The sequence below is a fragment of the Mobula hypostoma genome, chromosome 12, assembly GCF_963921235.1.
Source record: "Mobula hypostoma chromosome 12, sMobHyp1.1, whole genome shotgun sequence".
NCBI lineage: Eukaryota > Metazoa > Chordata > Chondrichthyes > Myliobatiformes > Myliobatidae > Mobula > Mobula hypostoma.
This window is the reverse complement of record NC_086108.1, coordinates 83,454,406-83,479,955: the sequence shown is the minus strand read 5'-3', so window position 1 is coordinate 83,479,955 and position 25,550 is coordinate 83,454,406. Positions and strand designations below refer to the sequence as shown.

General features: G+C 39.8%; 1 protein-coding gene across 1 annotated transcript; it reads left to right on the top strand.

Moving 5' to 3' along the window:
* The first annotated feature begins 37 nt into the window (after positions 1-37).
* Positions 38-24,775, top strand: atpaf1 (ATP synthase mitochondrial F1 complex assembly factor 1). Its single transcript, XM_063065016.1, has 9 exons — positions 38-267; positions 2,801-2,909; positions 3,831-3,887; positions 4,851-4,913; positions 8,591-8,641; positions 8,733-8,780; positions 9,613-9,708; positions 15,236-15,343; positions 22,709-24,775. The coding sequence occupies exons 1-9, from the start codon at positions 38-40 to the stop codon at positions 22,898-22,900; spliced, it is 954 nt and encodes a 317-aa protein (XP_062921086.1). The 3' UTR covers positions 22,901-24,775.
* The last annotated feature ends 775 nt before the right edge of the window (positions 24,776-25,550 follow it).

Genomic DNA, 25,550 nt, shown 5'->3' with positions numbered 1-25,550 from the left:
ACGTTTTCTCGGGACGCTGTTTCTATTGTGCCATGTTATGTGTGCGGAGTTGGACAAGATGGTAGCGGCGAGGGGGCTCTGGTGTTTTTGCAGCCGGGCTCTGGCTGTTAGAAACCGCTGTCATCTCCCTTTAGGGCTCGGCGTGGTTTCTAATCACCTACGTACTTTCTCCCTAGCTAGTAGTTTAAGTCGGGTCGAAAAGGAGCAGGATTTGCAGGCGAATCCCTTTTACAGCAAGTACCAGAATAAGATCCAGGAGCTGCGGAGGTGAGAGAGAAGCGACGTTCACCCTACATTTGCGTTTAAATCAATCCGGTCCCTGTTTCCAGGTTTAACGATGCTGAATATAATGGTACAGTTAGTGCAGAGGTTATCGAGGATTACAACAGAACATTGACAGGATGCAGAGCTGGGCTGAAAAGAAGCATATAAAGTTAAATCCGGAAAAGTATGAAGTGATTCACTGTGAAAGGTCGAATTTTACAACAGAATGCATGTTCAATGACAGAATCGTTGGCAGTATGGAGGAACAGAGGGTTCTTGGAGTTCACCAACATAGATCCCTCAAAGTTGCTGCGTAAACTGATAGGGTTGTTAAGAAGGTGAATGGTGTGTTAGCTTTCGTTAGCTGGGGGATTGAGTTCAAGAGCCTCGAGGTAATGTTGCAGCTCCATAAAACCTTGGTTAGATTACACTTGAAATGTTGTGTTCAGTTCTGGTAGTCTCATTGAAAGATATGGAATCTTTGGAGAGGATGTGGAAGAGATTTACCAGGATGCTGCTTGAATTAGGGAGCTTATCTTACGACATGCTAGGTCTAGAGCTTTTTCTCTTTGCAATGATGGAGGTGAGCAGATAGAGATGCACAAGATGATAAGAGACATAGATCGAGTGGACAGCAAAGACGATTTAGCAGGGCAGAAATAGCTAATATGAGGTGCATTATTTAAAGATGATTGGAGGAAAATATAAAGGTAATATCAGATAGATTTTCCACCACAGAATGTGGTGGGTGCATTGAGTGCACTGTTAGGGCTAGTGGTAGAGGCAGATACGTTAGGGACATTTAAAAGATCTAAGATAGGCACACGAATAAAAGAAAAATTGAGAGCAATGTGAGTGGGAAGAGTTAGATTGATCTTAGAGTCGGTTAAAAGGTCAGCACAACATTGTGGATCGAAGAGCCTGTAGTCTGTTGTAATGTATGTTCTATTTATCCGTAGTCAGTCACGAACTGTTCTGTGCAGAGACTATGTTGTTGCAATAGGCAAGAAAGTGGCTCTAGGTCCTTAGGGTGCTAAAGAAATCTGGCATGCCCCCTTCAATTCTAACTTTTAGTATGAGGAACTGCTCTACCCAAGACCATGATAAACCACAGAGAGTTGTGGACACAGCTCAGCTCATCACGGAAACCAGTTTCCCATTTGTAGAATCTGTATGTGTTTTTTTCTGCCTCAAAAGAGCAGCCAATTTAACCAAAGACCCTACATACTTTGGAAATTCTCTTTTCTACTCCCTCCCATTGGGCAGAAGATACAAAAGTCTGCAAGCATGTACCACAGGCTAAAATATAGACCTGTGCCATTGTTATAAGACAATTCTGCAGTGCTCTTGTATGATAAGATGGATTCATGACTTCACAATCTACCTCGTCATGGCTTTGGACAAGGTGGAAAACCATGAGTGCACTGCACTTTCTATTACACTTAATTCTGCATTGTTATTGTTTTTCTCTTGTATGACCTGAATGTACTGATGTGATGAAATGGTCTGTTTGGATGACATGTGAATCAAAGGTTTTTTTCACTGTTCTTCATATGTGACAGCAATAAAACAGTTTACCAACGGAAAGTGAACTAAAATTGTCATTGCCTGAACTGTACCAGTAGTGATTTTAAAACAATTTAAGACCAAAGAAATCTTGTAGCTTGGAACAAGGCCATTCAGTTCATCGAATGCCTGCTGGGGAAGTCCAAAGTTCTTTGTCTGGGAAATCATTGTAATAATTCTCTTCAGCATCCCCTCTTAAGATCTTCATAGATTTCCCAAAGTGAGTGCCCAGACTAAAACTGACCGCAGGCAATTATAGCCAAAATCTGTGACTTATTCAGGTTTATCATGACTTCCTCTCTCTTATACGTTTGTTTCCAGGATCCTCTGTTCTTTTAACTGTGCTTTTAATCTATTCTTTCGTTCTCAATTAATTCCGCACATGTACGTCTAGGTCGCTTTACCTCTACGTATATCTCTTTGAGAATTGTGCTCCCTGTTTTGTATTCCTTTTTCTTGTCCTTTCTACTGCAACACGCTTGGTTCTTTTTATTAAATTCAACTTTGGAAGGTGGCTGTACAGTAAATAGTCTTACAGCACAGGAATGCTGTAAGAAACAGGACCTAGAGTAGTCCAGTCAGCCCCTGAGTGTACTCTGCCACTTAGTAAAATCATGGGTGATACTGTATTGACAGCAACAACAAATTTATATTGAGTCCTGAAGAAGGGTCTTGGCCCAAAATGTCTACTGTTTACACATTTTAACCTGGTGAGTTCCTCCAGCATTTTGTGTGTGTTGCTTTGGATTTCTAGCATCTGCAGACTTTCTTGGGTTTTTTATATAGTACGTTGCCTTTTTAGAATATCTCATAACATGTGATTGATGTCTTGTTTTCTATTGTTCAATAAGTTATATAACTATGTTAGTACTTAAAAGGTCTTTGTTCGTATTTTCCATATGTTTTTTTCACATGCACATACTTGCATTTTAAGATGTAACTTAAATAGTTTTTTTAATATAAATTCTAGGACAAAACCAGATGAGTATGAGGCTCGTATAGCAAAGAAAGAAGAAGTTAAGAGGCTGCCTCTGGGACGTTCAAGCCAGGGTGAATTTGTCAAACTAATGGAAGCGAAGGTAAGATTCTGCACAGTGTAAGACACAAAAATTACTATACGTTACTAACACAATTGTGCAAAAGAGGAATGATGATGAGGTGCTCGTGGGTTCATGAACCATTCAGAAATTTGATGGCAGAGGGAAAGGAACTATTTCTGATACATTGAGTGTGGGCTTTCAGGCTCTGTACTTCCTTCCAGATTGTAGTAACAGGAAGCTGGAGGATGAGGGTCCTTAATGATGGATGCTACCTTCTTGAGGTACCACCCCTTTAAGATGCCTTGATGGCGGGGAGGGTTGTTTTGTGATGGAGGTGGCTGAGTCTGTAAACCACTATAGCTTCTTTTGATCCTGTGCGTTGGAGTCTCCATACCATGATAATTTGCTAACTGGAACCCTCTGGTGGCAATAACTGAAACATTACAGCCTAAGTTGTTACAAAGTTATTTCTTTTTGGGTTCTTATAATTTTTAAGAATCTTTGTATTATAACAGTTTGTGTCAGTGAGCTCAATGCTCAGCTTTTCAGAAACCCAAGACTCATTTAAAATTGTCATTCTAAGACAGACATATTTCAGTCCATTGATTACACATGCTACAAATCTAGTTTACAGCAAATGTATTTTATATTACCATTCTCTCACAGTAGCATCCATCTAAGAGAGATTATTATGCAATGCAGATTTCATTTGTAAAAATCAATATTGTTGTGTTCCAAGAATCTAAAACGCTTTTGTAGAATGAAAACTACGACGTCTTGGAGAAATATTTAATGTCTGATTAATCAAAATACATTTTGCTTAACTGAATATCCATTGAGTGATGAGAAGTGTTTGTGATCTGTTTCATGAAATCTCTGTTTAGTTGGTGCATAATTCTGGGATCATTAGATCCTCAGTGGATTTGGAATTTATATTGCATACTATTTTTTTCCCCACAGCCAAAGCAACTTGGTGAAAGAACATCTGGGAAGAGACCTGGTTTCACTAAACATAAGGTACGAAGTATTTCATCCCTTGAAATTTTGTTCTATGCAGCATTACATATAATAGGCAATTGTAAGTGTCCCTACAGATAATTGTTCAGATATTACCATCGTGTTGGTTGAACCAAGGGATTTAATTGCAACATTTCAATATTCTTGTGGTACTTCAGCTCTATGCGATTTGAACTATGAAGGCTACGATTTCCTCTTTAAGTAAAATGCAGCACTCTTAATATCATTGCTAAAGTAGGCACAATTTTCTATGTTAGCTAGGCTAAGGTGTTCACCTTGGAGCTGTAAATCTGAGTTGGATAACTATGATATTGTATTTTATCGATATTTTAATTGTTATTTTAAGCAACTGAAGTATTTATATACGCTAGCTAACAAAGTGCAGACTTGAATTTTCTTCATTCCATGATGAGTGGACATGTGCTGCTTTCCAGAGTGAAAATGAAAAATTCTCTAAGCTCTTTATGGATCAGTAGATATTTTTTGGATAGGTTACCATGCTCTATCAACGAAGAAATGACGTACTTCCTTGAAAATAGCAATAAAAATTACATTGTTTTTAACTTAGAAAAGCTTCTTTTGCATTTAGATTGTTGATGCTTCCTCCAAGCTCTCCTTTCCTAAATTATTTATTCTATAACAGTGGTCCCAGACCACTGGGCTGCAAAGATGTGCTACTGGGCTGTGAGGAAATGATATGATTTGGCGATATGAAACAATATAAGTCAGCTGCACCTTTCCTCATTCCCTGTCACACACTGTTGAACTTGAACACCCCCCGCCCCCCCCCAGGTTGGCCAGTCCACAAGAATATTATCAATATTAAACCGGTCCGTGGTACAAAAAAGGGTTGGGGACCCCTGTATAAGATGCCAGTCTGAAGTTTGAAGTAATTGCTCTTGATTACTATGTGCAAATATTTCCAGCTACAGTAGCTTATTTCATCTGTTTTTTGTGCTTCAGACACTCCAGTCAATACTCAATCTGGATATGGTGAAAGATAAAACTCCAGATGAAATAGCACAAGTGAGTATTTCAGACATTAAATCAGCTATTTAAAGCTGCAGTGAGTTTCTTGTCTGTTGATCACTAATAAGCACCATTTCTTATTTTGCTGGTATGTTAACTGTTTTGTGTCAACTCTTACTAAGATTCTTGATGCAACAGAAAATGCATACTGAAATGGGTTAAAGGCATCAATAAGTGTAACGTAATATTTTGAGTTGAGTGGATGGGAAGCTTTTCAACCTGAGGAGACTTCAAGCTGTTACCAAAGTGAAGGAGACTGTTCTGAGAGACTTCCTCTTTGCCGATAACTGTGCCCTGTATGCTGGCTCGGAGCCAGAGTGCAAGTCAATATGGACAAATTCTCCATGGCTTGTGACAACTTTGGACTCACCATCAACATCAAAAAGACCCAAGTCATGCACCAGCCTGCCCCTGATGCACCGTATACAGAACTGAAAATCACATTCAAAGGACATAAACTACAGGCAGTTGACCAGTTTACTTACCTTGGCAGCACCCTCTCCTGAGCACTGACTATTGATACAGAAGTTAACTGCAGAATAGCGAAGGCAAGTTCTGCCTTCGGTAGACTGTGCTCCACTATATGGGAACGCCGAGGAATCAGTCCAGCAACAAAACTGAAGGTCTACAGAGCCGTGGTACTCATTACCCTGCTGTATGCCTGTGAAACGTGGACTGTGTATCGAAGGCATGCAAGACAGCTCAACCATTTCCACATGACTTGTCTTCATAGAATATTAGGCATCAGATGGCAAGACAAAGTACCAGCCATTAAAGTTCTCTCTAGAGCAAGTCTACCATCAGTCCACACACTACTGATGAGAGCACAGACCCAGTGGGCAGATCATGTCATCCGCATGCCGGACAAGCGCATACCCAGGCTGCTCCTTTTTGGGGAACTCTCTGCTGGAAGACGCTCGCATGGAGGACAGAAGAAACATTACAAAGACACACTAAAGGCCTCCCTGAAGTCACTTGACATAGACATGACCACCTGGGAAACGCTGGCACAAAACCACCCTACCTGGCACGGCCTTATCCACAAGGGCTGTCAAGCTTACGAAGCAAGGCGCATTGCTGAAGCACAACATAGAGGGAGCTGCACAAGTCCAGACCCACCAGCACAACAACTGCAGTGCCTACACATGTCTGTCCAACATGTGCCAGGACATTTCGTGCCCAAAATGGCCTGACCAGTCATCTTCAGACACACCACATTCAGTCTGAAAGTGACTAATGGTGTCGAGGTCTTCATCGACGACGACGATGGACGAACAACAATTGTAACGTAATATTCTTTGAGTTTATATATCATAACAAATGTGCAGTTAATGTTTGGATGATGTATATTGCCTATTGAGGTTGACAAAGATTTGGCTTGAACTGGAGTATTTTAGGGTTCTCAGAGCATCAAAGATATGAATCCTCACTATTATGTTCTTTGTGATAAGAATTTTATCTGCTGGGATGTCTTGTGGTCCCAAAAGATTCTATCTCTCACATTCCTTTTGTTGGGGACAGAGGAATTGATAGTCAAGAAATAACAAGGTTGATTTAACTCGCGTTTTGGTGTCATTCTAGTCCTATGGGTCAAAGATTATGGATTTGTTAACTGGTCATACACCCTTATGAGGAAAATACTAATGGTAGAGAAGTTTGAAAATCTAATTTAGTGATCATAATGTTTTTATTAACTAGCATAACCCTGAAATATTTTATTCCATCCAATTTTTGTTCTTCAGACTCTTCTCCTTTCATTTCATGGAACAAATTTATGTTGACAAAATTATTAATCACTGATAGCTTTCTGTTTTTGTGCCTTTTGGCTTTTCGTCACATGTGAAACTGGATAACAAATGTCATGTGAGAGAGACAGAGTTGCCCCATTCCATTCCCACTGAGGATTACTAGAAGCTGCTATGGGTCTCTATAGCTCAAAGTTAAAGCAGACAATTAAAAACCAAGTTCTTTAAGGTCACGGCAGAGCTTTCTTTACCTGTACAGTTTAATGTTTCAAGATTTGGTCTGTCATCTAAAACTTTGACAAACTTCTATAGGTGTGCAGTAGAGAGTAAACTGACTGGTTGCATCACAGCCTGGTAAGGAGACACCAATGCCCTTGTACGGAAAAGCCTACAAAAAGTAATGGATATAGCCCAGTCCATCACAGGTAAAATCCTCCCCACCACTGAGCATATCAGTAAGGAGCCCTGAGGCTGGAAAGCAGCATCCATCATCACCAGTCTCTAGGAAGATGGCAACATGTTCAGATACAGATTGACTCTCCAGGTCTAACCAAAAGTGTAATTGTTATCATTTATGTCTATTTTACGATCACAAAACACTACTGGATATTAACAACGTCAAGTACTACGGGTCTACCCATCAGGGAGTTGCTTGATCATGATGGAGCTGGGCTTATTACGTACCATTGTTATGGTTCACGACTTGTGCTGAGGTGGTGCGTGTACCAACAAAAGGTGTGAGTCTTGGATGTTTTTCTTAGGATGGCAAGACCCCGTTGGACATTGGTAATGTAGAATACTACAAGTCCGGTTCACTGGTTCTTGATGAGACCAATGGCAGGGGAGCTGTGTTGCCTTAGTTGTGGTGTGGACCAGGCCCTCATGCCACAAGGTTATCTGTTACATTTGCCCAGGAGAGGAGATGCTGAGATGGTGTGGGAGAGAGCAGAGGCCAGAGGCCTCTGTGTGTGCACGCTGGAGTGTGTACTGGGTTGGGGGCTGGCCCTTCCCAGCAGGGCTGCTGTCCAATATTGGCTCAGTGGAAAAACAAGCTGGACCAGGACAACATCCCATGCACCATCAATCTACTGGCACTGCTTCTCAGGGGCTTTTTTTTTGTGTGACTGTATGTTTCCCTGCTGTTGTAACTAGATACGCTGTGTGTGTGAGGAGGAACAGCATTTTGTTCGGCTAATTCATGTGTGGTTGAACGATAATTAAACTTGAACTTGTAGGACCCCCATCATCCAGGCCATGCTGTCTTCTCACTGCTGCCATCAGGAAGGAGGTACAGGAGCCTCAAGACCCACACCACCAGGTTCAGGAATAGTTATTTCCTCACAACCATCAGGCTCTTGAAAGAGGGGATAACTTTACTCGGCTTCATTCACCCCAGTACTGAACTGGTTCCGCAATCTATGGACTCACTTTTGAGGACCCTACAACTTGGGTTCTCAATATTGTTTATTTATTTATTTTCCTCTTTTTGTATTTGCACTGTTGGTTCTCTTTTGTACTTTGGTTGTTTGTCTTTATTGTGAGTGGTTTTTTATTGATTTTTCATTGTGTTTCTTTGTACTTACTGTGAATGCCTGCAAAAAATGAATCTCAGGGTAGAAAATGGTGATATACGTGTACCTTGAATATAAATTTACTTTGGAATTTGATCTTGTCTTCAGAGATGTAGGTCTCCTTTTCAGTTACCTTTTCTGCCAGTTTCTTTCACTTTAGAAAGTGAATTAACCGGCAAGAAGATAAACGAGGCCAATATCTTGTGTGAAATTTTAATGTGTGCTGTATGAAGGAGGTGTTTGAAAGTTGCGTATGTGGGTTTAACTGTTATAAAAAAAAGGTTATTTGTTAATTTTAAATGAAATCTAAACTTTGGTAATGCCCTTGATTTGCTTCATCAACATCTATATTTTTCAGATCTGGAATATGTACTTTGCTTCAAAGAATACAATTTCTGCCGTGATTCCTGTGAGTATGGCAGTGGGTTAAGCATTGAATGATAAATTAATTTTAACTTTTAAAATAACCATTTGTGTAACAGATTCTTTTTCCTTAAAAGGGCACTACATTTGAGCTGATGTACAGCAGGTCACAGAGATGTCCCACAGTAAGTATAAAGGGATCAGTGAATTCTGTAATGAAATATGAGAGTTGAATTGTGGTCAGTTATTTAAATGTCATGTTCCATATGTTTTTAATGGAAGTCCATCCTTAACCTTTTTCCAAACTGTTGTGCTTAGTTTGTAAAAGCCATGGCAAACAAAGCCATTTTAAGGAACTGGTTTCGGCAAGAAAGGAAGAGAAGCTGTATATTTGTAGCTAAGAAAACAAAACAAATAAGAAAGGAAAATTAAGTACCAATGCAAACAAGTCAAGGAGATTGTGTTGGCTGAAATGGAACAAGGGAAAAAAAATGAGAGATATAAGTTACAGGTGAAATTAAGCCCTGTTTTGTTTTGTATCCTGACCAGGTATGCAGATAGTTATTTTAGCAAAACTTCACCAAATATTGGAATATATTTAATCCTAAAGATTACTTGATACAATAAAAAGGAATATTGTGCTTTTGATATTGATCAATGGAGCAGTTAGTGAGTCCAAATAACATTTAGAAGCAATCCAGTAATTAGGATGCACTTTTTGTTCGGTGCCGTTTTCTTATGTTTCTCCTATGGTGCAGCCCAGGTATGAAAGTTCATTTAGTCCAAGTCCAGATTCATGAATCCCAATCTCTTGGCACTTTAAAGCAAAACATGACAAAATAAATACAACTGATTTCTATAAAGAGTCTTGATGGCAAGAGTTGCCCAGTCTAATTGGTGTGACTTGTACATTTGAGATAATTTGCATTTGTTGATTATGTTCCATGCCGCAATACAGATATCACTGCGCAGGATTTCTCATATAGTTGCTACTTTTAACCAAACGTTTCGTTCCAGTTCCTATACGCTTTGCCAAGGCAATCAGGCTATGAGTTCTTCGTGGGTCAGTGGTCTACAACTGAGCTTCATTTTTCCTCATTAATAAATCTTCAGGTATGTGACCAAATGATTAAGAGGAGCTTTAGAATAATAAACTGAGAGCAGTTTTAGCAGTTCAGTGGTGTACTGATGATGTATTTTTGTTAATGATGAAACTTGCACCCATGTAACCAGCTCTATTGCAGTTGCTCAAAATAACTTCTCCCTTTTAGAATATATTTTAAAAAATACAGTTACAGGCTACTGCTGAAATGATTTCCTTCTTGAACCTTGGCATTCCCTCTGCCATGTAGATGAGATTCCTTGACTGCATCTCATCTATATTTTTATATTTTTTATTGACATACAGCGTGGAATAGGTCCTTCCAGCCCTTTGAGCCACGCCACCCAGCAGTCCCCCAATTTTAATCCGAGCCTAATCACAGGACTATTTTCAATGACCAATTAACCTACCAACTGGTACGTCCTTGGACTGTGGGAGGAAACCCACACAGTCATGGGGAGAACGTGCAAACTCCTTACAGGCAGTGGCAATTCCCACATCTCTGCTTTCGGCCCGTTTCCTCCCTCCTGGACGGAGTAAGAACAAGGTTCGCCTGGTCTTCACCTTCCACCTCACCAGCCTCTTAATTCAGTGGATCTGTTTTCACAGTTTACAACAGCTCCAATAAGATTTCACTACAAAACAGGTACTCCCATCCCTTTCAGCATTTCAAAGACATTGATCTCTTCGCAACTCCCTCATCCATAGAAGTGGCCAGGAGCTCTCAGTTGTCTGATATTTTAATTCCACATCCATCTCCCACTCTAAAGTCTGTCTGTGACCTCCTGAACTGTTACAGTGAGGCCCTGTGTAAGCTTGAGGTACAATACTTTGTATTTTATTTGGGTATGTTGCAGCCTGTGGGAATCTATTAAATTCTCCAACTCCCGATAACTTGCTCTTTCTTTCTGTTTGTAAAATAACTGGACGTTTGTACTTATGTTTCCACTTTTATGTATCCCAGCCTGCTTAACACATCCCAGTAGGCTGGGCTGTAAAAATTCAACCAGTACACAATTGTAGTAGTTCCACACGGGTAAAGCTGAAGTATCCCCTAGTGGCTACTTAATTTCAACATATTACAGAATTTTAAAAGATGGAAATCTGTAATAAAAACAGAAAATGATGGAAATGCTCAGTTGGTCAGGTAGGATCTGTACGAAGAGAAATAGAATCAAAGTTTTAGGTTGGTGACTCGCTCCCACAGATCCAACGTGACCCATAGAGTTTTTCCAGCAATTTCTGTTCTTATTACAGGCATTCCCCTAATGTAACTTGTTGCGCTTCCCCACCTTCTCTGCCACTTAGACTAAGTTGTTCTCTCTCTCTCTCTCTCTCAGTTCTGATGAAACATTTTCAACTTGTGTCATTAACTGTTTCTATATTTAATCTGTTTGCACAAATGCTGCTTGACCTGACTTTGTTCAGAATTGGTTGTTTTTATTTTATAGAAACGTAGAAAACCTACAGCACAATACAGGCCCTTCGGCCCACAACGCTGTGCTGAGCATGTACTTACTTTAGAAATTACCTCGAGTTACCCATAGCCCTCTATTTTTCTAAGCTTCATGTACCTGTCCAGGAGTCTCCTAAAAGTCGCCAGCAGCCCATTCCACACACTCACCACTCTCCGCGTAAAAAAAACTCACCCCTGACATCTCCTCTGTACCTACTTCCAAGCACCTTAAAACTGTGCCTCTCATGTTAACCATTTCAGCCCTGGGAAAAAGCCTCTGACTATCCACACGATCGATGCCTCACATCATCTTATACACCTCTATCAGGTCACCTCTCATCCTCTGTCACTCCAAGGAAAAAAGGCCAAGTTCATTCATCCTATTCTTATAAGGCATGCTCTCCAATCCAGCAACATCCTTGTACATCTCCTCTGCAGCCTTTCTGTAGTTTCCACATCCTTCCTGTAGCGAGGTAACCAGAACTGAGCACAGTACTCCAAGTGGGGTCTTACTAGGGTCCTATACAGCTGTAAGTTACCTCTCGGCTCTTGAACTCAATTCCACAGTTGATGAAGGCCAATGCACCGTATGCCTTCTTCAGAGCAGTAGCTTTGGGTGTCCTATGGACTCAGTCCCCAAGATCCTTCTTATCTTCCACGCTGCCAAGAGTCTTACCATTAACATTATATTCTGCCATCATATTTAACCTACCAAAATGAACCACCTCACACTTATCTGAGTTGAACTCCATCTGCCACTTCTCAGCCCAGTTTTGCATCCTATCGATATCCCACTGTAACCTCTGACAGTGCTCCACACTATCCACAACGCCCCCAACCTTAATGTCATCAGCAAATTTACTAACCCATCCCTCCACTTCCTCATCAGGTCACTTATAAAAATCACGAAGAGAAGGGGTCCCAGAACAGATCCCTGAGGCACATCACTGGTCACCAACCTTCATGCAAAATATGACCCGTCTACAACCACTATTTGCCTTCTGTGGGCAAGCCAATTCTAGATCCACAAAGCAAGGTCCCCTTGCATCCCATGCTTCCTTACTTTCTCAATAAGCCTTGCATGGGGTACCTTATCAAATGCCTTGCTGAAATCCATATACACTACATCTACTGCTCTTCCTTCATCAATGTGTTTAGTCACATCCTCAAAAAATTCAATCAGGCTGGTAAGGCACAACTTGCCTTTGATAAGGCCATATATTACAATACGATCATGATACTTGGCCCCTCAAGTCTGCCTGACCATTCAATATAATCATGATTGACCTGCCTCAGACTTCATTCCTTTTGTGCTAGTTTCCCATAAATCTGTATCACTATAATGGACAAATTGGTCTAAAAAACCAGTTTCTGTGCTGTATTACTCTGATTCTTAATTAATTGCTAATTTCTGACCATGATCTATGATTTATACTTAAATTCTATGGATTATACTTGGATGTTAAATGTGATTTATTGATTATTTCTTCTGAAGTTACTGATGCACACAATTTGCTTTTAACATATTTTGCACAATTGGTTTAAAGTTAAGATCCTAGAAAGTGTAATTTGTGGAGTGTCAGTCAATCACATAAAGAGTAATGATAATAAATGATGGTGATAGAATGCCAACTTTTCAGATTTATTTGCTTAAATGTCAAAGACTTTGCACTAATATTTTGTGTGATCCAGTAAAGATGCATAGTGAAGAATCAGTTGAATGTAATTGCAATATAAATGTAGAATTGTTGAAACTGAGACATTTTATGAAATTCTGCAGATTAGGAAAAAAAATGAACATTTGATGTTAGAGTTAATTTAATTTTGGGTGCACATGTTGATATTTGGTAGGCTCTATTTATGTTTGTTCTGTAATGTTAGTTCAGATATTGGTGCCTAATTCACAAGCCCTCAAACATTTTTATGTTGTATCCATGACAAACATTCATAATTTTCAATCTTGTATTAGATATGGTAGGCGATTCATGATAGTTGCTGTATTTCTCTGATTTCTCTCATTAGCTGATGAGGGGAAACAGACCCTGTGTTACAGCCATTTGGGTTACAGAAATTCCCTCTTACAGAATTCACAACTCCTTGTCTAAGTGTCCAAGAAACAGAATAAAATTTGTTCTTACAGAATTTGTGAGGAGGAAATAAACACAATGCAAAAGAATCAACAAATATTGTTGTTTTTAATCAAGTCTCATTTCTTGACCAATGCACAAATAAGGTGGCTTTTTCGGCACAGTAGGTTCACTTTGCTGTCCAGAAATACTTTTTTCAAATGTTTCTGTATTTCATGCAGTATTAGCAAAATCTTACTGCTGGTGTAAAGTATCTCACTTTCTGCCCATGTGTAACAGCTGAAGTGTTGATGTGATCCTGTCAATATAATTCAAAACAATGGAATCTGTTGAAAGCTATGTCACTTGGGTAAAGAATGATGGTAAAGGCAGATACAATAAGGACTTTCGAGAGACATTTAGATAGGCATATGAATGTGAGGAAAATGGAGGAATGTGGACATTGTGTAGACAGAAGAGATTAGTTTAGTTGGCCATTTGATTACTAATTTAATTAGTCTGGCACAATATTGTGGTCCGAAGGGCCTATTCCTGTGCTATACTGTTCTATGCTCTAATAATGGATAGGTAGGAGTGAGAAACGGACAGAAATCCAATTAAAGGATTATAGAGCTTTATATATTGGATAACAAGTAACCAGGAATGAGTTTCACGTGGATCTAATTAAGAGATTCTGAGGGGTTACAATATATATTGAATGAGTTACAGTCTGGTTTACAATCAAAGGTTATAGGTATATTCAGGGAATAAGTCTCAGGCTAGAATTCAATAAGAAAGTTTGATAGAGGTAGGAAGGATTTATATAAAATGTATTAGATAGCTGGGAGTGAACTATTATATACCTTCAGGATGTCTGAAACAGGACTATCAACTTTTAAGTGCAAGGTGTAAACCTAAACATCCACTATTAGTTGTTGTGCATTATATCATGTATCTTGCCTTTGCACTCGGGAGCAATCCAGAGATTACTACCTTCGAGGTCCTGCTTTTGAGCCTATTTCGTAACTTCCTGTTGTTACTACACAGGCCACCTTTACCCTTCTACCTATGTCATTGGTGTCAATGTGTACTGTGACCTCTGGCTGCCACCTTGAGAATGTTCTGCACCCACTCTGAGACATCCTTGAACTCAGCATCCAGGAGGCAACACACCGTCCTGCTGTCTTTCATGATCATTGAATCTTATCTGTACCTTTAATTATCAAGCATCCTATTACTATTGCTCTGCCTTACTTTGCCCTTTTCTGCTGAACCACAGAACTCGTCACAGTACCATCGAACTGCCTGATGCTGTTGTGCCCTGATAGGTAATCACCACTCCCGCCTCTCTCTCTCTCTCTCCTCCCCCAGCAGTGCTGAGAGGAATGGCCACAGGAGAATCCTGCACTGTCTTGCTCCCCCAGCAGCTTCCGTTGCATCCAGGAGAAGGTGGAGCACGTGGAGCAGCTGCTAGTAGTCCTGGCAATGGCCCATAATTACCACGAAGGCCGGGATGCAGTCCTGAACCCCTGCCTTAGCACAATACATCCACCCACTTGTCCCATCATGACCAGCACCAGCCCTCACAGACTGCCACTACACATTACCTCAGTGGCTCACTCTACCTTGAGCTACAAAGTGATGAGATCTCTTTGATCATTTCACCATTGCAGAATCAGTAATTGAGTGCTGAGTCCTCAGCCAGGTTTCTGGTAGAACAGCGTTGTCAGTAACACACCGCTCATTATAATGGCCCTCCTACTGCTGACTATTCTGAATGTTAGTTGAGGAACCAGTGTATGTTTTTGTTTGTTCATCTATGCAATTTTTCTGTGTACAGATTATTCATTTTACTCTGGCTTTCTTTCTAGTGCAATGAAGGGCTTTGGCCTGAAATGTCATCTGTTCATTGCTCTCCATAGGTACTGCCTGACTTGCTGAGTTCCTCCAGCATTCTGTGTATGGTATAATGAATTTCTTCATTCTCTCTAATATGATTTCACTTTTGCTTTGCAGTCTTTAGGAGAGAATTCACCAAGCCAGCTCATAATATATCATTACCCTGACCTTCAGAAAGAAAAGGGCATCGTTCTTCTTACCGCAGAAATCGACACAACTTTTCTGGTAAGACATTATGTAATATTAAATAGACTAAATCTTTCCTAAAAATAATGGTTGCTAAGGCAAATTGAGTCTTTTCTAGATAGCCTTTTGCAAGTGGATTTAAAAATTATAGGGTCAGGAACAGATGAGGATAAAATTGTATAGAAATAATATGTTGGAGTTTTTTTTTATTTATGTATTAGAGGAATGGCCGGCTGGTGGCATAGTGGCATCAGCGCTGGACTTCGGGGTGAGAGGTCCCAAGTTCAATTCCGGTCGGCTCCCAGTTAGAGCTGGTGATCTCTTTTAAAAAAAAAAAAAGCTCACCTGGCAGAAGGCAATGGCAAACCACTGCTGTAACTTGCCTCGTACACGATTTCCCAGTATGTCAGAGCGGCGTGGAAGGAAACGTATAAGATCCTAAAGGGATTGGACAGGCTAGATGCAGGAAGATTGTTCCCAATGTTGGGGAAGTCCAGAACGAGGGGCCACAGTTTGAGGATAGAGGGGAAGCCTTTTAGGACCGAGATTAGGAAAAACTTCTTCACACAGAGAGTGGTGAATCTGTGGAATTCTCTGCCACAGGAAACTGTTGAGGCCAGTTCATTGGCTATATTTAAGAGGGAGTTAGATATGGCCCTTGTGGCTACGGGGGTCAGGGGGTATGGAGGGAAGGCTGGGGCGGGGTTCTGAGTTGGATGATCAGCCATGATCATAATAAATGGGGGTGCAGGCTCGAAGGGCCGAATGGCCTACTCCTGCACCTATTTTCTATGTTTTTTTTCTATGAAATCGCCCACTAACTGGAAATAATTCTGGATGTGACATGCCTATTACTATATAAGGTGGTGTCAACCAAATGTGTATAAAAATGTGAATAGAATTCATCAGTATAGAATTTAAGGATTAGAGCCAGATAGAGAATAGAAACAGACCCTTTGGCCTGCACATCTGTGCGGACCACCAGTCACCCGTTTATGCTAGCCCTACATTAATCCCATTCTTTCTATTCTCCCTATTTTCTCATCAGACAACTGCCCCCCCGATACACATACATACATACATACACACACACACACACACACACACACACACACACACCCATCCACACACAAGGGGAAATTTGCAGTAGTCAATTAATTTACCTACCTGTATGTGTTTGTGATGGGAGGAAAACTGAACATCTGGAGGAAACCCATATAATGACAGGAAAAATGTGCAACCTCCACACAGCATCCTCGGGAATGAACCTGTGAAGCAGAGGCTCAATTAGCTGCACCATGGTGATGAAATAAATGTAAGACTATTTAGAAAAGGGAACAATTAAATTGTAGAAACATTTTTCAAATGGAAGAGTAGTAAAGATCTGGCACTCAAAGCCTTGGATGCAGTGCCAGAAATTCTCATTGCATTGAAATGTACCTGGATGAGCATTTGAATTGATGTCACCAGCAGGGCTTTAAAGATAGCTGGGAAGAGATATTAATCTAGATTTCTCTTTGTTAGCCATTGTCGGGGGATGGGGTTGGGGAGAAATGATGGGACGAATAATCTCCCACGTAACTGTAAATTACTATTTCTGTAATATTATATGGATGTGTTAGAGCAGGGTTTCTCAACTGGGGTTCCACGAAAGGCCACCAGTGCTTCTGCGAGAGATTGTGACTAGTACTCGCAGTAGTGCGCAGTTACCAAGCAGCCTGTTAGCAATCTTGTTAAAGGCCTCAGCCCAGTATGGCAGTGTGCAGTAGAGTTTATTTAGTTGAGTCCATTCTCAGTTTTTGACGTGAGATAAGGGAGGCCGTTGATAATTGATGAGTGCTGTATTGCACAGAGGGAAGGATGGTAGGCTGATGAGTGTGAAGTGCATTTTCCGAGCATTGAATGGACTCGTTCAACTTGGGATGTGATGTCAGCTTCTCCCTCCTGAATCACCTGCCCCAGCTGTGTGCCGCCAACTGACTTATGGGAGCAAACAAACTCTAGAAAATTGGAGGGAAATTTTTATTCTAAAGAAATTTTTACACGCCATGACTCACCTGCTCAGTCTCAAGTCTTATTGAAAACCACCTGGAAGAACTGCAGAACAAAATTGAACAGTATTTTTTCCTCCCTTTCAACACAAGTGTATGACTCGTTGAGGGACCGTTTCTCTGAATCTTCAGCTCAGCCTGAGAACGTGACTTTGAGAGAAGAAGAAAAACTTTATAAGTTGTAGTCTGATCATGCACTCAAAATGAGATTTACTGACCTGCTCCTGGACCAGTTCTGGATTTCTGTGAAAGAAGAGTATCCTACCATTCATAGGAAAGCAATGAACATTTTGCTGCAGTGTTCAACTTCTTACGTGTATGAGCAAGCTTTTTCTTGTTTAACAAGCATCAGGAGCAAGGATAGAAATGGTCTCATTTCACTTGAAGGTGAAATCCCTGTGTGGCTATCTCAAGTTCAACCCAGAATTGAGTATTTGTGCAGCAAAAAACAAGCACAGATTTCACATGCTAGACCTATATTTGAGCCTGATCATGACACTTAGTACAAAAATGTTTTTTCTCAAATTCTTGTATAAAATTGTGTCTTAGGTTATATTTTTATTCGTATTGCTTTGGCTTACGGTTTTTAGTAACTTTATGAATTCAACATTGTCAATAAATTTTCATGTTGTAAATAGCATTACTTAAAATCAATTTACAACTTTTATTTAAATTAAGTCTACCAAGCCTACCTTTAGAAAAACTAAATTCCATTTTGGCTTAAGCCAGTTATTTAACAGAAATTTATTATGTTTGCCTTATGAATTTGTAAAATTTATGAAAGGGAAAGAAAGAGATTAATGTCACGAAAGATAGCTAAGCTGAACTACCTATTTTTTCCAAGAAAGGTTGGGTAAAAATTTATTCTGTACTCAAAAGGGCATTGACAATTATTTTTGGATTATTATATCTACAATTTAACGATCATACGAATGTGCCGTAAGTTGTAGATATAATAATTTTTATGCAGGGGTTTCCTGAGACCTGAAGATTATTTCAAGGGTTCCTCCAGGGCAAAGAAGTTGGGAAAGGCTGTGTTAGAGGAATAAAAGACCAGCTATTTGATGCTACTCTGCAGGTTGTTTTATTTAAAAAGTGCATTCCTACTTCCACTCAGCTAGGTATATCTGCATCCAAACGAATAAAGAAATCCTAAATAAAAGTGTACTTGTAGTAATCTCCCATAGATGGCACTGGCACATGCTTTTGAAATAGCAACACAGTATCAACCCTGTTTCTCTTTGCCCAAGATAAGTAGCTGTTAGAGACAGTCTCTCCAAAATGGGGAACAAATGAGAGTAATCTCTGGGACGATATATTTGTTGTGTGTTCACCACATCTTGGTAGTTCCAAATACTAGGTATTCAGCTGAGATTGAGTGTACAGTATACAAGTTTTGTTGTGTAGACGAAGTGCAAACTGGGCTTCAAAGAGGAAGTGAAAAGTAAACTCAAAATTTAGAGATGAAAGGGAGAAAATCATAGCAAATATTTTATTGACATCTAAATAATGTCTTCTGTAGTTACAAAGCATGCTAATTTGTAATAGCAATAGGCCATTCTTTTAAAGTTAGCATTCAGTGTGTTAACAAGAATACTCTTTTGGTAAATCTAAACAATAGGTGATTGTAAATGGGGAAAAAGTGTAGTTTGAAAAATAAAAATGTTAGGAGCTTAACATTAAAAAATGTATTTTTTTCAGGACATGGGCATCATTGGCAAAGCAAGATTTATTGTCTATTGTGAATTACCTTTGAGAACTAGGTGGTGAGCCGCCACCTTGAAATTCTGGATGTTACTTCATCATTCCAGGGTAGAGATTTCAGCTTTAGTAGCTTGTATAAATATTCTTAGATACATGAAGTAATTTTGTTTCAATGAAAACCACCATCGTAAATCTAAATAAAGCAAATTATAAGGCATGATGGTTTAAAAAACTGCATTAAAAGCTACGGCAATCAAGCCTAATTAAGCAGCGCTAACATTATATCTCGTCCTGGGTATGACTCTAAACTGCAACCAGTGATGAGGCTCTGATTGGGGACTTTCAGAGCTTTGTGAAGTTACCCCTTAGTCATTCATTGCTCCCAGGGCCTCTCTGACCCGGAATGGTAGCACCTGCAAGAGTTCCTGCTCAGGATACGAGCGAAGGCCAACGGTAGATCCAACAGGTTCAGTAACTGAACTTACGACAGAAAAGGCGGACCTCAAATGACAACAGCTATAGTATAGGCAGATGAACATTTGGGAACAGAAATGGCGATTTCTTCAGTTCGCCCAGCAGAAGGCAATAGCAAACCATCGTTGTTAGATACTACGACTAAGATATAAAGACTAAGAAGCTGGTGGTAGACCTGAGGAGAGCTAAGGCACCAGTGACCCCTGTTTCCATCCAGGGGGTCAGTATGGACATGGTGGAGGATTACAAATACCTGGGGATATGAATTGACAATAAACTGGACTGGTCAAAGAACACTGAGGCTGTCTACAAGAAGGGTCAGAGCCGTCTCTATTTCCTGAGGAGACTGAGGTCCTTTAACATCTGTCGGACGATGCTGAGGATGTTCTCTGAGTCTGTGGTGGCCAGTGCGATCATGTTTGCTGTTGTGTGCTGGGGCAGCAGGCTGAGGGTAGCAGACACCAACAGAATCAACAAACTCATTCGTAAGGCCAGTGATGTTGTGGGGATGGAACTGGACTCTTTCACGGTGGTGTCTGAAAAGAGGATGCTGTCCAAGTTGCATGCCATCTTGGACAATGTCTCCCATCCACTACATAATGTACTGGTTGGGCACAGGAGTACATTCAGCCAGAGACTCATTCCACCGAGATGCAACACTGAGCGTCATAGGAAGTCATTCCTGCCTGTGGCCATCAAACTTTACAACTCCTCCCTTGGGGGTCAGATACGCTGAGCCAATAGGCTGATCCTGGACTTATTTCCTGGTATAATTTACATATTACTATTTAATTATTTATGGTTTAATTACTATTTAATTATTTATGGTGCAACTGTAACGAAAACCAGTTTCCCCTGGGATCAATAAAGTATGACTATGACTATAGATACTAGGTTTCCTAGAATCTATTTGCTAAGAAAATCATGGTCAAACTCACAAAATGTATTGCACAACAACAGCGTCAAGAGGATCTTCAAGACAATTCTGAATTTAAAATACTTAATTGATGTGGTTGTTGAGGAAAGTGCAAAAATGGGTCGGTCTATCTATCAATCACAAAAAGACAGAATGTATGGTGATATCCAAAAAGAAGGAGAATCCTATCTGCAGGCTGAAAATAAACGGGGAAGACATAAAACAAGTACAGAACTTTTTCTACTTAGGAAGCTGGGTGACATCAGATGGCAAGTGCGACATGGACATCAAAAGAAGAATAGAGATGGCAAAAGACATCTTTACGAGAATGAAGAGTATACTGACCAGCACTAAACTAGGCATGACAACCCGCCTCAGAGTACTGAAATGTTACATTTATCCAGTTGTTATATGGATCAGAATGTTGGACAATATCTAGTAACATGAGGAGACTAATTGAAGCAACAGAGATGTGGTTTTTGAGGAGGATGCAAAGAATATCATGGATGAAATGAATATCTAACGAGGATGTCACGAACAGAGCAAGTACAAAACGAAATAATGTATGAGATCATGAAAAGGCAATGTGACTTCATTAGACATGTGATTAGGAAAGAGGAGTTAGAAATGCACAGTAATTATGGGAAAGATTGAAAAGAAGAAAGCAAGAGGAAGGCAAAGACAAATGATGATGGAGGCAGCAGCCAGAGAATTGGAAATGAATTGATCCACTTGACCTGAAACGGGATTGTGTGGGCCATGGCAGTCAAAGCTCAATCTGGGCATGGAACCTGATGATGATGATGAACATTATATCTCTTTGAAGACATTGACAAGGGAAAGTGATCCAGCCTTGACTATCAGGGGAAGATATATTAAATCGAAGATTAAAGTTTAAGAAATTCGGAAATAGATTGTTAAGATGTTGATAAGAAAGGGAAAGTAGAATTAAATATTGGTTTAGTGAGAAAAATAAAAACAGATTAAGAGCTTCCATTGAATTTTAAAACAGAAATCAGCAAAAGTTAGTAGGTCAATTACAGATTAAGGCCATAGAAGTTATATTGGGAAATAAGGAAATTCAGAGAAATTAATTAGGTCTTTTGCATTTTCATAACAGTGGACACAGAAAACCTTCTGGAAATAGTAGGGAAATGGAGGTCTAGAGTGAATAAAATCTATAACTTCATGATTAAGTTATCATCAATGGAAAAATATAGTAGTGGAGAAATTAATGGGACTGTAAGATAATAAATCCCCAGGACCTGATGACATGCATCCTCAGAGTTTGAAGGCGGTAACAATGGAGATAATGGATACATCTTCCGAAAGTCCAAACATTCTAGAACAGTGCTTCCTAACCTGGAGTTCACGGACCCTTTGATTAATGGTAAGGCTCCATGGCATAAAAAGTTGGGAACCCTTGTTCTGGAATGATCTGTGCAGATTGGAAATAGAGAGTAAACAATGGTGTCCTTTGTCCTGGACTGTGGTGAACTTCCTGACGCTTGTTAGATCTGTATTCATCCGGGAAGTAGAGCATTCCACCATACTCCTGACTGACTGACTTTGACACTGAAGATGACCATCAGGCTAACTAGTCCATGCCAGCTCCATGAACTCCCGTTGAGTCTCTTGCCACTTACCTGTACTAACAGGTAACTTACTGTGGCCAGTTAACCTACCAGCTCATCTTTGGAACTTTGGAGGAAACCAAAGCAGCCGGGGAAAACTCGTACAGTCATGGGGAGGTGGTGTAATTTCCACTCAGCCAGAACCCAAGGTCAGAATCAAAACCAGTTCTTGGAGCTGCGAGGTAGAACCATATTGACTTGTACCTTGTAGATGGTAAAAAGCTATGCATTTGTTAGGAGGTAAGTCGTGCACTCAAGAACCCCAGCATCTGACTTGCCCTTGCACAGTTGGCCCAGTTGAGTTTTTGATCAATGGTGGTCCTGTCAGTGTTAATGGTAAGGAAAACAGCGTCTCTCTTTGTGCCACATACGTTGCTGCTATGTAATATTCCATGTTTGAGTATTGTCTAGCTCTCACTGCGCACAATTATGGGACTGATTTTGTTTGTAAAAACATCCCCAGTTCTGATGTCTCGAATAAAGAAAAGTTGTTAATTAGGTGAAAGCAGAGGGCCTAGAATACTCATGCAATTCTTGTGTAATATTTAGCAAATAGGTACTAGAAAATCCAGTTTATGATGTTTCTGTAATACAATTTATTCAACCTTGTGGTTGTGATTTACAGAGTGTACAAGACGCACAGTGTCTGGCCAATGAAGCACAGCTATTCTACGCTACAGACTGCCAAAGGACCTTTAATCTGGTAGAGACATTCAACCATGAACCCAATGATTTCAAACACATGTCAGTCATTGCTGAGATTGAGCAGCATGGAATTGGAGGCCAGTTGATGAAAGAGGAGAACAAGCAGACGTAGAGGTGTATATTTCTCACAAGAGACTTGAGACATTTATTGTTAATAAATACAAGTGATTTTTTTTCATGGTGCTGAAACAAAAGAAAACTTATTGTATTTGTTATTGATGGTGATGCGCAGGAGCTTTGTCAAACAAATCATGGCATCAGAAGGTATTGAGGCATTTATTAATCAAGCATGAGGTTCAAGTAAGGATCTTAAATCAAGTAAAAGAGGTGGAAAAATTTGGGGAGGAATTCCTAGCGTTTAGAATTTCAGAAGATAATTGCATGCCTCCTTATGGTGGTGTGATCAATATCAACGATACTAAAGAAGGTGGTCCTGCAGCATCACCAACCTATTTCCACCTCTGTAACATTGAGAACTCCACTGGTGTCTCACCCACCTCTTTGCTATCCTCGAGCCTTAACCATTTGAATGCATACTTGACGAGCCATTCTTGTTCGCTCCTCTATAAATGTCAATACTCTTATCCAAATTCATACAAGAACATGTTTAACCATCTCCCTAGTGCTTACTGTCCTAGAGTTGATTCTGATTAAGCTTACTTGAATTTTAAAATTTTCTTCCACCCCCTTGGTCTTGCCTCTCCCTTTTTCTTTAATATCAAAGGTGAGGACTAGTTAAATAGGTCCTAGTGCAAGTTTGGATCAGGGCTTTGAAAGGGTAAGCAAAAAGTATAGCTGATCAAGAATGTATTAAAATATTTGAGACTTCAAGATTTTAAAATGTAGATAAGCACTAGTGGAGTCAGTAACGTTACAGAGATGGAAATGAATAATCATGATGTTGCTTCAGTCTGTGGTTCAGAATTTCTGTGACACTGAGTCTGCAGCCTTGTTCAGTCACTTATGGTTAATTGGATGCTAGAATTGGTGACCACAGAATTGTCCTTGGGAGTCTATTCAGTGGTTTCATTTTTTTTTCCCTTCATTGAAAATAAAAAATGGCTACAGATGCTGAAAATCCAGAAAACGCTGCATTCGTTCAACGGGTTGAACAGTGTAGTAGGTTTAACCTGCTGTTTCCAGCATTTTCTGTTTTAATTTCAGTTTTCCTAATTTTAAAATTTGATGCAGATTAGATAAGTGCTTATGTGACGCAGGTTACTTTCTAAAGGGAGGCTGGCTGTAATAAAAATGATATCCTGTTATGACATCTAATAAATGCATTTTGTCAAAATGTGGGCAACCTTCCTTATTAGTTTTGAGATTTGACAACAGCTTTAAAATATGCACAGTTCATTGTGGATTGCATGTGTGGACTATGAAGCTTAATGAAGTGTGACAGTGTCTAACATGCAGCTTGTTTCGAACTTCTGCTCTGAAATGCACAGACATGGAAGTCAAAAAATGAGTTGATCTGTATCAATATCTGACCCTTGTTGCTATGCACTGGCACTGAAGCTAAAGAAACTTAAATATTTTGTAAGGTTCTAAATGATCCAAAATGATTGTTTATAAATTATGCAGGAGCTAACTACCACACCATAATTAACCAACTAGAAAGCAGTTTTAAGTATCTTAACATTATAATTTTCAATAAATTAAATGTTGACATAAAAAATGGCAGCAGACCTCAGTGTGAAATTCTGTAATACAGGTTGAGCACCCCTTATCTGAAATGCTTGGGGGCGGAAGTGTTTCAGATTATGGATTTTTTTGGATTTTGGAATGTATATGAGATCATTTGGGATCGAATCATTCCTGACGGAATTTATGTGCTACTGGTAAGCAGTCTTTGTCTTGCACTTTTTCATCACACCATATGTACTGATGCAGCCGTTCAGCCATTTAGATTTTCATCAGTGACAATCTTGGCAAACTTGTCATTGAATTTCTCTGCAGCTTCATGATCAGCAGATGCTTTATCACCACCAATCTTTAAAAATTTAAGGTTTGTGCCTTTTTTTAAATTTCTGCATCCAGGCTGTTGAATATTTGCAATTACCTTCAATTTTCAATTCATCATGATAGATCTTTGCTTGTTTCATGATCAGCATACCGTTAAGTGACATATGTTTACAATGACGTGGATGAATCCACGTTTTCAATGCACGATCGTGATCTCCTATTTTCTTCTTTATGCAGTATTTTTCTATTTTCATTAATTTCCCTTATTACACATGTGAGGTCACTTCTCAGAGCTGTCTGTAGGTACACAGACAGACAGAGACCTGCACGCTGCCTGGGAACCTTCCCAGCGACGTGGAATTTTCCACATGTGACGTCATGTCAGCACTCAAAAATTGATTTCGGAGGTTTTTGGATTTTGGATAAGGGGTACTCGACCCGTACCTGAAATATAACTGAAGAACTTGTGAATTAATTTTCTAGATTCAACTTCTTGTAAGTTTTTGTGCTGTACTTGATTATGTTAGCATGGCACATGGCCTTCCAGCTTTCACACCATTTACTGTTGACATCCTTCCATGCCAATGTGGCAATCTCTTCCACAAGTGACAAATCAATCAAGCAACTTTGAATGTAGTAATGCAGTCTGTTCATTACATAACCAACCACTATCACTTTGTGTACACAGGAGGTAACAATGCTATCTATTGAGCAAGTCATGAAACCAAAGAATGCATTACCAAATTCAATATCTAGCTATAACATCTGTTGGTCACCTTTCATATAAGTAAAAGAAT